This window comes from Leopardus geoffroyi, chromosome A1, assembly GCF_018350155.1.
Source record: "Leopardus geoffroyi isolate Oge1 chromosome A1, O.geoffroyi_Oge1_pat1.0, whole genome shotgun sequence".
Lineage (NCBI taxonomy): Eukaryota > Metazoa > Chordata > Mammalia > Carnivora > Felidae > Leopardus > Leopardus geoffroyi.
In genome coordinates, this window is record NC_059326.1 from 116,644,670 (window position 1) to 116,660,877 (window position 16,208).

The 16,208-nt window shown below is 41.6% G+C and overlaps 2 protein-coding genes across 2 annotated transcripts in view; both read left to right on the forward strand.

Moving 5' to 3' along the window:
• The first annotated feature begins 1,040 nt into the window (after positions 1 to 1,040).
• Positions 1,041 to 16,208, forward strand: part of LOC123604936 (protocadherin alpha-1-like) — a 187,316-nt gene continuing 172,148 nt past the window's right edge. Inside the window, 2 exon segments of the mRNA XM_045491082.1 lie at positions 1,041 to 5,557; positions 5,559 to 5,677. Of these exon segments, the coding sequence (XP_045347038.1) occupies positions 3,284 to 5,557; positions 5,559 to 5,672 (2,388 nt within the window). The 5' untranslated portion in view covers positions 1,041 to 3,283 and the 3' untranslated portion in view covers positions 5,673 to 5,677.
• LOC123604792 (protocadherin alpha-C2) overlaps positions 11,015 to 16,208 on the forward strand; it is a 210,845-nt gene continuing 205,651 nt past the window's right edge. Inside the window, exon 1 of the mRNA XM_045491033.1 lies at positions 11,015 to 13,531. Within this exon, the coding sequence (XP_045346989.1) occupies positions 11,135 to 13,531 (2,397 nt within the window). The 5' untranslated portion in view covers positions 11,015 to 11,134. The remainder of the gene's footprint in view (positions 13,532 to 16,208) is intronic.

The window sequence follows — 16,208 nt, forward strand, 5'->3', positions numbered from 1 at the left end:
TGAACATGAGATCTCTTTGCATTTGCTTATATATTCTTTAATTTCTTTCAGAAATGTTTTTGTTGGGGCACCTGGGTGGCTCATTGGTTAAGTGTCCAACTTTTGATTTTTGGCTCAGGTCATGATCTCACAGTTCGTGGGTTTGAGCCCCATGCAGTCAGCATGGAGCCTGCTTGGGATTCTCTCTCACCCTCTCTCTTTCTGCCTCTCCCATTTGAGCATGCGTGTGTTCATGTGCTCTCAAAATAAATAAATAATCTTTTTTAAAAAAGTGCTTTTGTTGTTTTCATCATACAAGTCTTTCACCTTGGTTAATTCCTAAGTATTTTATGATATTATGAATGAAATTGTTTTCTTAATTTCCTGTTCAATTGTTCACTTTTAGTGTATAGTGTTGCAGCTGATTTTCATGTGTTGACTTTGTATCTGCCACTTTGTTGAATCCATTTATTAATTTCAAGTTTTCTGTGCAATCTTTAGGGTGTTCTATATATGAGATTGCATCTGTGAACAGAGATAATTATACATCTTCTTTCCCATTTTGGATGCCTCATTTTTGGGGAGAGGGCGGTTATTTGCTCTGGCTAGAACTTTCAATACTTTGTTGAATAGAAAAGGTGAAAGCAGGTCTCCTTGCTTTGTTCCTAATCTTAGAGGAACAGCTTTCAGCCTTTCACCACTGAGTATGTTTGCTGTGGGTTTTTCATGTATGGCATTTTATTATGTTGAGGTAGTTTCCTTCTATTCCTAGGAATCTGAGTGTTTTTATCATGAAAGAATGTTGAATTTTGTCACATGCCTTTTCTGCATCTATTGAGATTATCATGCGTTTTTTTCCTTCATTCTCTTAATGTGGCTTATTACATTGATTATGTATACTGAATCATCCTTACACTCCACAAATAAATCCCACATGCTCATGGTGTATAATCCTTTTAACATGCTGCTGAATTCAGTTTTCTAATATTTTTTTGAGGATTTTTTTTTGGAGGAATCAGTGTTCATGAGGGAAGTTGATCTGTAGTTTTCCTTTCTTGTAGTGTCTTTGTCTGCCTTTGGTATCAGGGTAATGATGGCCTAATAGAGTAAGAAAGTGTTCCTTCCTCCTTATCTATTTGGAAAAGCTTGAAAAAGATCAGTATTATTTCTTGAGTGTTTGGTAAAATTCACCAATGAAGCCATTGGGCAAGGGCCTTTCTTTGTCAGGAGATTTTTTAAAAATTACTGATTCATCTTTTTACTAGTTATAGGTCTATTTGGATGATGTAGCTATTTTCTCTGTGCTTACTGTGGACATTGGATTTAATATCTTAAATTATAGTACTCTGAATTTGTACCAGCTTAAACTCAATAATATACAAAAACACTCTGCTATTTTAACAGCTCTCTCTGATAACAAAATTTCCAGTCATTTATGTCCGCATTTATTTTTTCCTTGAATATAATATCATGTAGCCTTTTATTTTCATAATAACTACCATGATAATGCAGTCCATGGTTAACTATTTTTTAAGTTTCAATTAAGTGTCATCTGATCATTGTAAATGACATTTTTCTCATACTGAGAATATATTCAAATCCAACAATTTTCATCAAAATAAAGAGGATGAAACATTACCATATGGCTTATGGTTGAGATTATATTTAAAGATCACTGTAATTCCCAACATTAAAACATGATAATTTATAGTTTTCAGTTAAATAGAGATATGTTTTAAAAGGCAAAATAAGCTTTTACTGTAGAAAACAAAGTATATTTAATTCAACAGTTTTATGTTTGGAATATCTGAATGACAGCAAATTGCAGTTAGCAATATTCTATGTATTCTTCATAGTAATAAAATGCATAAAAGGAAATTTATACCACATTAAACTACCTTGTACATTAAAATATTGACAGTATTGTCTAAATCTATTAGCATTTAAAAAAGTATCAAGTTCTGAATTTGCTTCATTTCAAGAATAAGAGGGTACTGATGTATCTTATATTCCTGTACCTTTGTAATGAGGCAATTACTACATTGGAATTGCCATTAAAATTATAATCTGTTTTTTTTTTTAAATAACATCATGTTTCATCTACATTTTAATTATCAAGTAAACAGTGACTTAGGCTTTCTGATTAGGAACTTATATGAATCCTTATTTATATTAATATCCTTAAATATCCATGGTACTTGAAGTAAAAATGTTAAGGCCATCCTTTTTAAAGTAACTTGTGATAGTTTATTCAGATCACATTTATTAGTCAAATTTTGATGTAATTATGGGGTTCTGATTATAAATTGCACTAAAGTTGAAAGAGAAGTTTAATAGGTTTTTCTCAAATAGTTTTTTTCTGAAAACCTAATCTTCACTTTAGATTTACATTTAAAAATTTGACTACAGATTATTATAATATTCTCAGATATGTGTACTTGATATTGATTCAATGTTCATTTTATTCTTATTGACATATGACAATGACTTAATAAGAAAAAAAGGTGCAGCTGAAAATTTGACATAGGAATAAAGATCCAAGGGACACTAACTTAATTTGGAATAATGACTTTTAGAGGCGAAAGTTATTAGTTCAGCACTGAGATGTTATATAACAAGAACAAAGGAAAATGTCCCAAATTTCATTATTCTAAGATTGCAAGTATCAAAAAGTGATGTCGCTGTTCATAAACACTGAAAGAATTTTAAATGTATTTCAGAAAAATTTCTAAAAATATCATAAGTAAGTTCCTGGTAATATTATTTTAAAAATTAACACGCACAATATCCTAGAATAAGGTGAACTTTAGTGGCCAAAGTGTTTTATTTTAAAGCTCCAGTATTCAGTTACAAATATTTAATAATAAAAACATGAGCTGATAAATTGTTTTAAATGAAAAGATGTAAGGTTATTGGTGCATATTTCGATTTTCCCAAAATCTAATTGTAATATATTTGTGACCACTGCTAAAGGACAGTATTGAATTACATACTCTTAAGTGAGAGTGTACAGTCTTTAAAAGACATAATTGAAAGTGATTGCATTGAATAAATTGCAAAGGAATATATAGCCTATTTTGGAAATCAATGAAGAATCTACAATCTACAGCATTAGCCACATGATGTCGCTGTATACCACAAAGTCTTGTCAATGTTAATGTATAGATCACCAAAAACTAAGGGGAAGCTCCATTTTGTTACAGCCTGAGAGAAGACAAAAACAGGAGACATATTATTCAAGATATAAAGTAAAGAAAGCATGATTTTGAAGTGAGAGCGGTACCAAAGGTGTAGTGGTTTTGCGATGCTGTTTCCTAGGCAAGGAGGCAAGGGAGCCCAGCGCCTGCTGCTCTTCGTTTTGCTCCTCGCAGCCTGGAAGACTGGGAGTGGTCAGGTCCACTACTCGGTCCCGGAGGAGGCCAAACACGGCACCTTCGTAGGACGCATCGCGCAAGACCTGGGGCTGGAGCTGGCAGAGCTGGTGCCACGCCTGTTCCGGGTGGTGTCCAAAGGCCGTGGGGACCTTCTGGAAGTAAATCTGCAGAATGGCATTTTGTTTGTGAATTCTCGCATCGACCGCGAGGAGCTTTGCGGGCTGAATTTGGAGTGCAGCATCCACCTGGAGGTAATTGTGGACAGGCCGCTGCAGGTTTTCCATGTGGAGGTGGAGGTGAAGGACATTAACGATAACCCACCGGTTTTCAGAGGGAGAGAACAAAGGTTATTTATTCCTGAGTCTAGACTGGTGGATTCACGTTTCCCGATAGAGGGTGCTGCTGATGCGGACATTGGGACCAATGCTCTAATAACTTACACCCTCAGCCCCAGTGATTATTTCTCTTTGGATGTACAGGCAAGTGATGAACTGAGTAAGTCACTTTCACTTGAATTGAGGAAATCTTTGGATAGAGAAGAAACACCAGAACTTCGTTTATTATTGACGGCCACTGATGGGGGCAAACCAGAGCTGGAAGGTACAGTTCAGCTGCTGATCACAGTGCTGGACGTTAATGATAATGCCCCATTGTTTGCCCAGGCTGTGTATAGAATCCATTTATTAGAGACTACAGCAAATGGAACATTAGTGACTACGTTAAACGCCTCTGATGCCGATGAAGGTGTAAATGGCGAAATTGTCTTTTCCTTCGGCAGTGATGTTCCCCTAAACATTCAAAAAAACTTCAAAATTGATTCCAGCTCAGGAGAAATTAGGCTAATTGGTAGACTGGATTATGAAGAAACAAAATCTTATGAAATTCATGTAAAAGCAGTTGATAAAGGAAGTCCTCCAATGTCAAATCACTGCAAGGTTTTAGTGAAAGTGCTAGATGTAAATGATAATGCTCCACAACTGGCAGTCACATCTCTGTCTTTGCCGGTCAGAGAGGACACTCCACTCAGCACCGTCATTGCTTTTGTTTCCGTGTCCGACCGCGACTCCGGTGTCAACGGGCAGGTGACCTGCTCTCTGATGCCTCACATCCCCTTCAAGCTGGTGTCCACCTTCAAGAATTACTATTCGCTGGTGCTGGACAGCGCCCTGGACCGCGAGAGCGTGGCGAACTATGAGCTGCTGGTGACCGCACGGGACGGGGGCTCGCCTTCGCTGTCGGCCACGGCCAGCGTGTCCGTGGAAGTGGCCGACGTGAACGACAACGCGCCGGCATTCGCGCAGGCCGAGTACACGGTGTTCGTGAGGGAGAACAACCCTCCCGGCTGCCACATCTTCACGGTGTCCGCGCGGGACGCGGACGCGCAGGAGAACGCGCTGGTGTCCTACTCGCTGGTGGAGCGGCGGGTGGGCGAGCGTGCGCTGTCGAGCTACGTGTCGGTGCACGCGGAGAGCGGCAAGGTGTACGCGCTGCAGCCGCTGGACCACGAGGAGCTGGAGCTGCTGCAGTTCCAAGTGAGCGCGCGCGACGCGGGCGTGCCTCCGCTGGGCAGCAACGTGACGCTGCAGGTGTTCGTGCTGGACGAGAACGACAACGCGCCCGCGCTGCTGCCGCTGCCCGGGGCGGGCGGCGCGGGCGGCGCCGTGAGCGAGCTGGTGTGGCGGTCGGTGGGCGCGGGCCACGTGGTGGCGAAGGTGCGCGCGGTGGACGCGGACTCGGGCTACAACGCGTGGCTGTCGTACGAGCTGCAGCCGGCGGCGGGTGGCGCGCGCAGCCCGTTCCGCGTGGCGCTGTACACGGGCGAGATCAGCACGACGCGCAGCCTGGACGAGGCGGACTCGCCGCGCCAGCGCCTGCTAGTGCTGGTGAGGGACCACGGCGAGCCGGCGCTGACGGCCACGGCCACCGTGCTGCTGTCGCTGGTGGAGAGCGGCCAGGCGCCCAAGGCCTCGTCGCGGGTGTTGGCGGGCGCCGCTGGCGCGGAGACGGCGCTGGTGGATGTCAACGTGTACCTGATCATCGCCATCTGCGCGGTGTCCAGCCTGCTGGTGCTCACGCTGCTGCTGTACGTGGCGCTGCGGTGCTCGGCGCCGCCCAGCGAGGGCGCGTGCGGGCCGGGGAAGCCCACGCTGGTGTGTTCCAGCGCGGTGGGGAGCTGGTCGTACTCGCAGCAGAGGCGGCAGAGGGTGTGCTCTGGGGAGGGTCCGCCCAAGACCGACCTCATGGCTTTCAGCCCCAGCCTACCTCAAGTTCCAGGCTCCGCAGATGAAAGACAACAACCCTCAGAGTCAGAACGCTTAGGAAAGGTGAGTCTTTTCCATCGATTCTAGAATTGTTCTATTTCCTTTGTTAATGATTCTATTTTGATTCATATTTGCTTATTTTTTAATCACTATCCGATTGTGCATTATATGGTATGAAATAGAGATGCATCTTGCACTGAGAACAATTTAATTTAAATGATTTCCTTATTTTCACATTTTGTTTTTTTCATAATTAAATCTGTTCATGAATAATAGGACCTTGAAGGACACTTAAGCTAAATTTGAAAATTTATTACCTGTAATTTTTTTCTCAAAATTAAAAATGTTCATAATAGGACCTTGAAGGACACTTAAGCTAAATTTGAAAACTTATTACCTGTAATTTTTTTCTCAAAATTAAAAAAGTTCATAACTGGAAAAAATTTAAAGAGTATGAATATATAATGCATATTTCCTATTTACATCATCTATCCATTCTGTCAGAATATATTGGAATAGGACTATATGTATATCTGGATGTTTTCTAAATTATTCTTTCAATCAAGAATTCATTTGTCTTTATCTGTTTATGCAACAGGTAATAAATAAGGTTTTCATTTCCTTGTACTTGAAAGCAGCCTGAATGGATCTTTTATTGCCAGGACCTGCAAAAATACCTATCAGGGGTGCCTGGGTGGCTCTGTCAGTTAAGGGTCTGACTTCGGCTCAGATCATGATCTTGTGGTTGGTGGGTTTGAGCCCCACGTTGGGCTCTATGCTAATGGAGCCTGGAACCTGCCTCCCTCTCTCTCAGCCCTTCCCCTGCTCATGATCTCTCTATCTCTCTCAGAAATAAATAAACATTTAAAAAAGTTTTCAAAAATACCTATCATAGATCATTACAACATATGACATCACTTGGGAATAATTGCTCATGATACATATTTCTTTCAGGGGTCACATAGCTTGTGATTTGGAATAAAGATTTCACACTTGCAAAATCCTTAGAGTTTTTTTTTTTTAATTTTTTTTTTCAACGTTTATTTATTTTTGGGACAGAGAGAGACAGAGCATGAACGGGGGAGGGGCAGAGAGAGAGGGAGACACAGAATCGGAAACAGGCTCCAGGCTCTGAGCCATCAGCCCAGAGCCTGACGCGGGGCTCGAACTCACAGACCGCGAGATCGTGACCTGGCTGAAGTCGGACGCCCAGCCGACTGCGCCACCCAGGCGCCCCGAGTTTTAAGGTACAATAGAAAGTTCCCTGAGCAAAGAACCCCCTTTCAATTTTGTTAAAATATCTTAACACTATAAAAATATCTTAACATTTACAAAATCACATTGTGGGTGGCCAGGTAGTGGGAGTTTTTTTTACATAAAAGTGGAGAGTACCCTAACTCAGGTGTTATGTTACTGGGTTGCTCAGTCATCCTTCCCAGTATCACTATCACCAGGCTAATGTGTACAGGCCTCCCACTGTGCAGAGACTGACCACCCGCCTCTGGCAACATACTGTGCCCATGATAACATTTTCCACAACTGTGAGCTCACTCACTTTCTCCTGGCAGCATCCCTATAACTAATGAAGTTGGAGTTTTCCCAAAAAGTAAAGACTGATATTGAATGACTACATTTTAATTGGAAATTCCTGTGTTGGGTAGTTAAAACATAAACTTGAAAACTAAATGTTACACTTGGAAAAGAATTTAAACACTTCAAAAGAAGATGTGTTGGGGTGAAATAACTGTCTGAAACTGTCTTCTAGTTGTTTTTTAGCTATATGCTGTTTTTTTTTCCCCATATGTATGTGGATATTGGTGAATTGTAGAAATAACTTCCACTAAGTGATCTGGGTCTTATCCATTTAACAGGCCAGATATTCATTTTCATCTGAGATCTGCTTTTAAAGGAATTGAAAAGGTAGGTGGGGAAATCTTTTAAGGATAGTCTGTTTCTACAGTAAACTTCTTAGTTGCTAAGAGTTGATACACCTCAAAATTTAGGGAGTGTATATTTCCTGAGAATCAGAAATGTTTATCTGAGGCTTTACGGATAAAAAGAAATGGTTTGAGCAAATAAGGAGGAACTCCTTTTTTGGGAGGAGTCATCCTACCTAGAGTCTCATATCTACTCACTACTTTCTTGGGACTTGTGTGCAGAGTATGACTGGTCAGGTGGAATCTGTCCTACTAGAAGTCTGGCCCCTACCTTTGTACTACAGACAAATGGTAAGCTTTGAAAACTATATCCAGGTATACCCAGAACTCAGTTTATCACTAAGAGAGAATCACAGTCTATCACTGTACAAATTGTTATTGGTTATTTTTTAATTTTAATTTTTTTCTTACTGATTTTTTATTCCTTATTTACATTTTTAAATTAAATTGCCTAAGGGGCGCCTGGGTGGCGCAGTCGGTTAAGCGTCCGACTTCAGCCAGGTCACGATCTCGCGGTCCGTGGGTTCGAGCTCCGCGTCGGGCTCTGGGCTGATGGCTCAGAGCCTGGAGCCTGTTTCCGATTCTGTGTCTCCCTCTCTCTCTGCCCCTCCCCCGTTCATGCTGTGTCTCTCTCTGTCCCAAAAATAAATAAACGTTGAAAAAAAATTTTTTTAAATTGCCTAAGGAGATGTCTAAGTGAGAGTAGATACTATTCACTGATACTTTATCCACACATCAGCTCAATCTTCTAGACTCATAGTACCTTTAGTATTACCTTCATTGCCTATAATCATTATACTCTGTCATTAATTCCCTGTGGCATTCTACTTTGCAATTAGTATACTCTTAAATGTCATGAAATATATAGTATTATAAGTTGTCAGAGGTATTCCATTAATATGTTTTAAAATTTTAATTCTGTATCTTTTTAAAGCTACTGCCTTTCAAGATTCTTCAAAACACTTGACATATAGATGCCTATAATTATTTCCTAGATCCATGCTTTTCCAAAATAATTCTTAAATATTTCGTGAACTAGTTCTTGAACACGTGAAATGTTCTTTGTGAACTAGTACAGTAGAATCAATTAGAAATTATGTAAGTTTGATATTAACACATATCATTAATGTAACTTACTTGTTTAGTTACTCGAGATAGTTTAAAATAATCTTTTATCCATTAAAACATTAATTGAACCTACCCTATGACCCAGCAATAGCACTGCTAGGAATTTACCCAAGGGATACAGGAGTACTGATGCATAGGGGCACTTGTACCCCAATGTTTATAGCAGCACTCTCAACAATAGCCAAATTATGGAAAGAGCCTAAATGTCCATCAACTGATGAATGGATAAAGAAATTGTGGTTTATATACACAATGGAGTACTACGTGGCAATGAGAAAGAATGAAATATGGCCCTTTGTAGCAATGTGGATGGAACTGGAGAGTGTTATGCTAAGTGAAATAAGCCATACAGAGAAAGACAGATACCATATGGTTTCACTCTTATGTGGATCCTGAGAAACTTAATAGAAACCCATGGGGGAGGGGAAGGAAAAAAAAAAAAAAAAGAGGTTAGAGTGGAAGAGAGCCAAAGCATAAGAGACTCTTAAAAACAGAACAAACTGAGGGTTGATGGGGGGTGGGAGGGAGGAGAGGGTGGGTGATGGGTATTGAGGAGGCACCTTTTGGGATGAGCACTGGGTGTTGTATGGAAACCAATTTGACAATAAACTTTATATATTGGAAAAAAAACCAAACATTAATTGATAATTTATTCTATTCTGAATGTGAATGATAAAATAAGAGTTAAGTTGCAATCCTGGCTTGCGTTCAGTGAGTACATGGGAAAAAAAAAGCTGGTATGAAAACTTTTCCCCTAATACTTAAATCATGTGTTTGATTTTATTTCAAGAGGCTCTGACTATAAGCAAAGCTTTTGACATGCTTTTACCTCTCTAAAGTCAACCTCTGCCCATGAATTTTCTCTGCTCAACTTGCAAATACCCAAAGAACTCACACCTCTTGCTGAATTCTCAGAAAATTTTAGAATATTATATTCTCATCTTACATACGTTGAATGGTGAATTATGTTCCAAAGTTACTTTTCTCTCTCTATTGATTAGTTAAGTCACCAAAACTTTCAAGTCACAACTTTTTAAAAAACTGGAATCCAGAAATTCATCTAGAGCAGAGATCATTAAAAACACAATGATCTTGGGGCGCCTGGGTGGCGCAGTCGGTTAAGCGTCCGACTTCAGCCAGGTCACGATCTCGCGGTCCGTGAGTTTGAGCCCCGCGTCGGGCTCTGGGCTGATGGCTCAGAGCCTGGAGCCTGTTTCCGATTCTGTGTCTCCCTCTCTCTCTGCCCCTCCCCCGTTCATGCTCTGTCTCTCTCTGTCCCAAAAATGAATAAACGTTGAAAAAAAAAATTAAAAAAACAAAACAAAACAAAACAAACAAACAACAAAAAAAAAACACAATGATCTCATATTGCAATCATTTTCGGATATACAGGTAAATTGAAATGTATAAGTGGTGTGGAAATTTAAAAAACAAATATACTGTTACTCAGTATGACATGAATGTAGCAAATATCTAAATCATACAGTATTTTCATTTGTAAAAAACAAATTTACAAAAGAACTGTACTGTAAAAAACTGACTTCTGGCATCTTTTATAAATAACAGTTAAGACAGACAACAAGGGTATAATTATTGGATAAAGCACACAAGAGTGCGTTATAAACATTCCATAAATAAATAAATAAATAAATAAATAAATAAATAATGTAAATTAACAATTGCCATCATAATATAGAAGTAAATATGTATGGATAGATGGATATGTATATACACATACTTTCAATGCCTCGATGTTTTGGTGGTCATGAATATCAAAGGCCTGGTTTTGCTATAAAATGTAGACTTCAAGGCCAAGTGATAAAAGTTACGAGTTTAGACTCACATTGAGATCCCACCCAAACATCAACAATTAATATCACTTTTAAGTTACTTAACTGATATCTGTTTTCACTTCCTTGTTGGTAAAAAGTGAATTGTATTGATACCTAGCTTGGAAGGTTGTTGTGAGAATATAATGGGATAACCCTATGATAACCCCATGCTTGTCACATGGGGAATATTTCCAATAGATGTCCACTACTGTTATAGCATTAATCACTATTCTATTCTTTTTAACTTTATGTCATGTATTGGAATATTTGGAAGTGATGAATTAGTATAAAAGCTATAAGGATATATATTTTTTTAATATAAAGAATTTGAAAAGTGCTCGGAGGATATTACAACGAAAATAGAAATTTGGGGAAAGTTCAGACCCAAGTAGTAAATTTATTTAATACTTACACGTTTAGCCACATGATGTCGCTGTCCACCACAAGGTGTTTCACCACAAAAGAAATACATCATGCATTACATACTCAGTTGCTGCTTTTCCCCATCCTCTGTGAAATACAGGCATGGTAAGGTTATTTAAGAAAAACCGAGGAACCCAAATTATTTTTTAAAGTTTGGATCGATGCAAGAGTGACCCAATATTTGGAAAAGGCTTGCAGTGATGTTTTCATGGAGAGAAGAAGGTTCAGGAGCCCGGCAACTACTGCTTTCGCTTCTTCTCCTCACAGTCTGGGAGGCTGGGAGCGGCCAGGTTCACTACTCAGTCCTGGAGGAGGCCAAACACGGCACCTTCGTGGGGCGGATCGCCCAGGACTTGGGGCTGGAGCTGGTGGAGCTGGTGCCACGCCTGTTCCGGGTGGCGTCCAAAAGCCATGGGGACCTTCTGGAGGTAAATCTGCAGAATGGCATTTTGTTTGTGAATTCTCGCATCGACCGCGAGGAGCTTTGCGGGCGGAACCTGGATTGCAGCATCCATCTGGAGGTGATCGTTGACAGGCCGTTGCAGGTTTTCCATGTGGAGGTGGAGGTGAAGGACATTAACGACAACCAGCCGGTTTTTCCAATGGCAGTAAAAAAATTGTTTATTTCTGAATCCCGGCCGCCTGGTTCTCGGATTCCGCTAGAGGGAGCATCAGATGCAGATATTGGAGCGAATTCTTTGTTGACCTACAGTCTTAACTCTAATGATTATTTTACCTTGGATGTTAAAAGAAATGATGAGGATATTAAAACTCTTGGACTCGTGTTGAAAAAACTTTTAAATCGAGAGGACATTCCTGAACATCACCTAGTAATAACGGCAGTTGATGGTGGGAAACCAGAGCTCACTGGCACTACTCAACTGAAGATCACCATTCTAGATGTAAACGACAACGCCCCAGAGTTTGAGAGAACTGTCTACAAAGTGAGTTTATTCGAAAATGCTCCAAACGGTACCCTAGCAGTGACTGTTAACGCCTCTGATTTGGATGAAGGAGTAAATAAGGACATTTTATATTCTTTCAATACAGACATGTCATCAGATGCTTTGTCGAAATTCCACTTAGATCCAGTTAATGGATACATCACTGTAAAGGGTAACATAGATTTCGAGGAAACTAAGTTATATGAAATCCAGGTAGAAGCGACAGATAAAGGAAATCCCCCAATGGCAGGTCACTGCACGGTTCTGGTGGAAATTTTGGACACCAATGATAATGTACCTGAGTTGGTTATCAAATCACTGTCATTACCTGTATTAGAAGACGCTCCCCTCGGCACGGTCATCGCCTTGATCAGCGTGTCCGACCGTGACTCCGGAGTCAACGGGCAGGTGACCTGCTCTCTGATGCCTCACATCCCCTTCAAGCTGGTGTCCACCTTCAAGAATTACTATTCGCTGGTGCTGGACAGCGCCCTGGACCGCGAGAGCGTGGCGAACTATGAGCTGCTGGTGACCGCACGGGACGGGGGCTCGCCTTCGCTGTCGGCCACGGCCAGCGTGTCCGTGGAAGTGGCCGACGTGAACGACAACGCGCCGACATTCGCGCAGGCCGAGTACACGGTGTTCGTGAAGGAGAACAACCCTCCCGGCTGCCACATCTTCACGGTGTCCGCGCGGGACGCGGACGCGCAGGAGAACGCGCTGGTGTCCTACTCGCTGGTGGAGCGGCGGGTGGGCGAGCGTGCGCTGTCGAGCTACGTGTCGGTGCACGCGGAGAGCGGCAAGGTGTACGCGCTGCAGCCGCTGGACCACGAGGAGCTGGAGCTGCTGCAGTTCCAAGTGAGCGCGCGCGACGCGGGCGTGCCTCCGCTGGGCAGCAACGTGACGCTGCAGGTGTTCGTGCTGGACGAGAACGACAACGCGCCCGCGCTGCTGCCGCTGCCCGGGGCGGGCGGCGCGGGCGGCGCCGTGAGCGAGCTGGTGTGGCGGTCGGTGGGCGCGGGCCACGTGGTGGCGAAGGTGCGCGCGGTGGACGCGGACTCGGGCTACAACGCGTGGCTGTCGTACGAGCTGCAGCCGGCGGCGGGTGGCGCGCGCAGCCCGTTCCGCGTGGCGCTGTACACGGGCGAGATCAGCACGACGCGCAGCCTGGACGAGGCGGACTCGCCGCGCCAGCGCCTGCTGGTGCTGGTGAGGGACCACGGCGAGCCGGCGCTGACGGCCACGGCCACCGTGCTGCTGTCGCTGGTGGAGAGCGGCCAGGCGCCCAAGGCCTCGTCGCGGGTGTTGGCGGGCGCCGCTGGCGCGGAGACGGCGCTGGTGGATGTCAACGTGTACCTGATCATCGCCATCTGCGCGGTGTCCAGCCTGCTGGTGCTCACGCTGCTGCTGTACGTGGCGCTGCGGTGCTCGGCGCCGCCCAGCGAGGGCGCGTGCGGGCCGGGGAAGCCCACGCTGGTGTGTTCCAGCGCGGTGGGGAGCTGGTCGTACTCGCAGCAGAGGCGGCAGAGGGTGTGCTCTGGGGAGGGTCCGCCCAAGACCGACCTCATGGCCTTCAGCCCCAGCCTTCCACCCGGTCCCATTGGCGGCAATAGAGAAGAACAGCTGGATGTGGATGTTGATCTTTCTGCCAAAGTGAGTACAGATTTTTAAATCCTTTCAAAAATCGTTTTTTATTCTTCAATGTTTCTGTTCTTTTGGAAACTTATGTTTTTGGTGTTAGAGTTTTCCAGGGTTTTGTGGTTAAAATATTTGAACTCCTTGTGACAAATGTTTTGAACTGAATTAGCAATAAGTACTGAGAACCAAACTTGTAGTGTTGTTGTTGTTGTTGTTGTTGTTGTTGTTGTTGTTGTTAATAGGTGCAGTAGTAGGATTATTTTATTGCTAAAGGTAGAAACCAAATATATTTTCTTGGGTGAATTGTATTGTTTAGAATATTTGACTCCAATTGTGTTTTACTAATCCTTGCACAATGCTTCAATAGCTTTTGCCACTTTTTTTTTGGAATTCCTACTAGATGTTAGTCCAAATGTCACTGGTTCATTTTATGAGTTCACCATAAATGCTCACCACTTCTTTTGGTTAATATATCCTTAGTTTCAAATATTAGTTTACTAAGCCTGTTGTCTGTATGAAGCCTCTTTTACTCATTTATTCATTTGTCTGAAGTCTTAGTTCCTTGTTTTTACTTGAACATGATTCATTTTAGTCCTTGTGCTCACATTTGGTAATACGTTGTATTGTGGCTAGTTTCTCAATTGGGTAAAGAAAACCACACACACACCAGAATAATAATTTTATTGGTTTAGAATTGTATCTTTAGGAGCACCTGGGTGGCTCAGTCGGTTAGTGTCCGACTTCGGCTCAGGTCCTGATCTCGCGGTTTGTGAGTTCGAGCCCCACATGGGGTCTGTGCTGACACCTCAGAGCCTGGAGCCTGCTTTGGATTCTGTGTTTCTTTCTCTCTCTGTCCCTCCCCCGCTTGTGCTCTGTCTCTCTCTGTCTCTAAAAAATAAATGTAAAAAAAATTAGAATTGTATCTTTGTTCATCTTCAGTTTCTCACTACTTTAATTAGCAAGCATTGAAAAAATCAATAGTAAGTGAACTTTTATACTTCCTTCAGTGTATCTTCGTTTAGAAAACATTGGTTTTGAAAGTGTATTATCAATTTTGTTAAGAATTGTTTTCCATCAGATGAGGCTCCTGGGTGGCTCAGTTGGTTGGGCATCTGACTTTGGCTCAGGTCATGATCTCATGGTTTGTGGGTTCAAGCCCTGCATCGGGCTTTGTACTGACAGCTCAGAGCCTAGAGCCTACTTTGGATTCTGTGTCTCCTTGTCTCTCACTGCTCCTCCCCTGCTTGTGTGCTCTCTCTCTAAAATAAATAAACACTTAAAAAAATTTTTTTAATTGTTTTCTGTCAGAAAACTTTGTTGAGAATGCTACTTTCTATCTAATTTTAAAACTACTCTACTAGCAAAACTTATTAATCATTAACCTATTTTGCAAACACTTAGTAGTAAGGATGCTAATGTCCAAAACTCCAGTAAGTCAAGGTTATTACTTGTGACCTTCCTCTGAATACTAACCTGTCTATTAAGGTGTGTTATATAGTATGTAAACCCTCCAAATAACTGCAACCAAATTAAACAAAATGAAATTATTTTGTAGTCATTTCTCTATTTAGCATTTGATAATTTCTCCAAATAGATGGACTTCCATTCAAGTTTCCTTGCCACTGGAAACTGAACCTTAGCCATATTAGAGATTAGAAAACAAGCAATTATTTCTAAACCATGAAAGACAAAATGAAAATACTAACCTTGCTTGTGGAAGGTGAATGGGTTCCAGTGTTTATAATTATATGGAATATATCCACCTGAGTTATAACTACAACTTACTACTTCCTGTATGAGCATCCTTATCAAAACCTAGTTAATACTCAGTGACATTGTGGGCTGAAGCTAACATATACAATAGAAAGATAATCCTTTTTTCCCATTTTCATTTCAATTTCTCTCACTATCCTTTGTTCACTCCTGTCCATCAAATGTTCACCACAACATGTCCAACCTGAATTCACATGTTATTTCATTAGGCCTTATTTTCATCCTATTGTAATTATAGGGTCATGCAAAGTTTTTGTCTCCCAGGATGTGGAACATCAGTCTTCAAATCGAGCTGTCCTCTTCAAATTCTTGACTAACAAGATTCTCAGTTAATAAGACATTTTAAAGACTTTTGAGTTTTTCTCTTTAGAAATATATTGCTGCTCTACCAGATTAATACTAATCGTTCTCACATAAATATCCTTTATATTCTTTTGTACTCCTCATCTATGCATTTAATTATTTTCAAAATAAAGTAAATGGACAGGGAGTGTTTTCCATTGTCTTCCAGTGTGTTTGACATGTGTGATCATTTTTGCAAAACTACAGTTTGGGTCCTCAGACAGAGGAACAATGCTAATTGATGTTTTAATTCAGAAAAGGATATTTTTGTGTGAGTGTGGCTCTTCATAGAATGGAAGCCTAAAGCCAAAAGCCATTTTCAGTAGATTGATATTTTGTCCTAGACAACCATGAGGGAAAGAGGTTTGTGAATATAATAGGCAAAGAAAGCTTGAAAATAATTATCATTTAAAAAGAAAAGAATTATGTCCTTTTATGTTAAGTTTCCTTATGTTAGGAAAATATATTGTGCTCTAGTTACTGAGAATTCTTCATTGGCTATTAAAACTCAGATGTCTCTAAGATCATGACTGCCAAAAAGCCAAATGAAACTAAGCTAAAAGCCAGGTTTTCACTA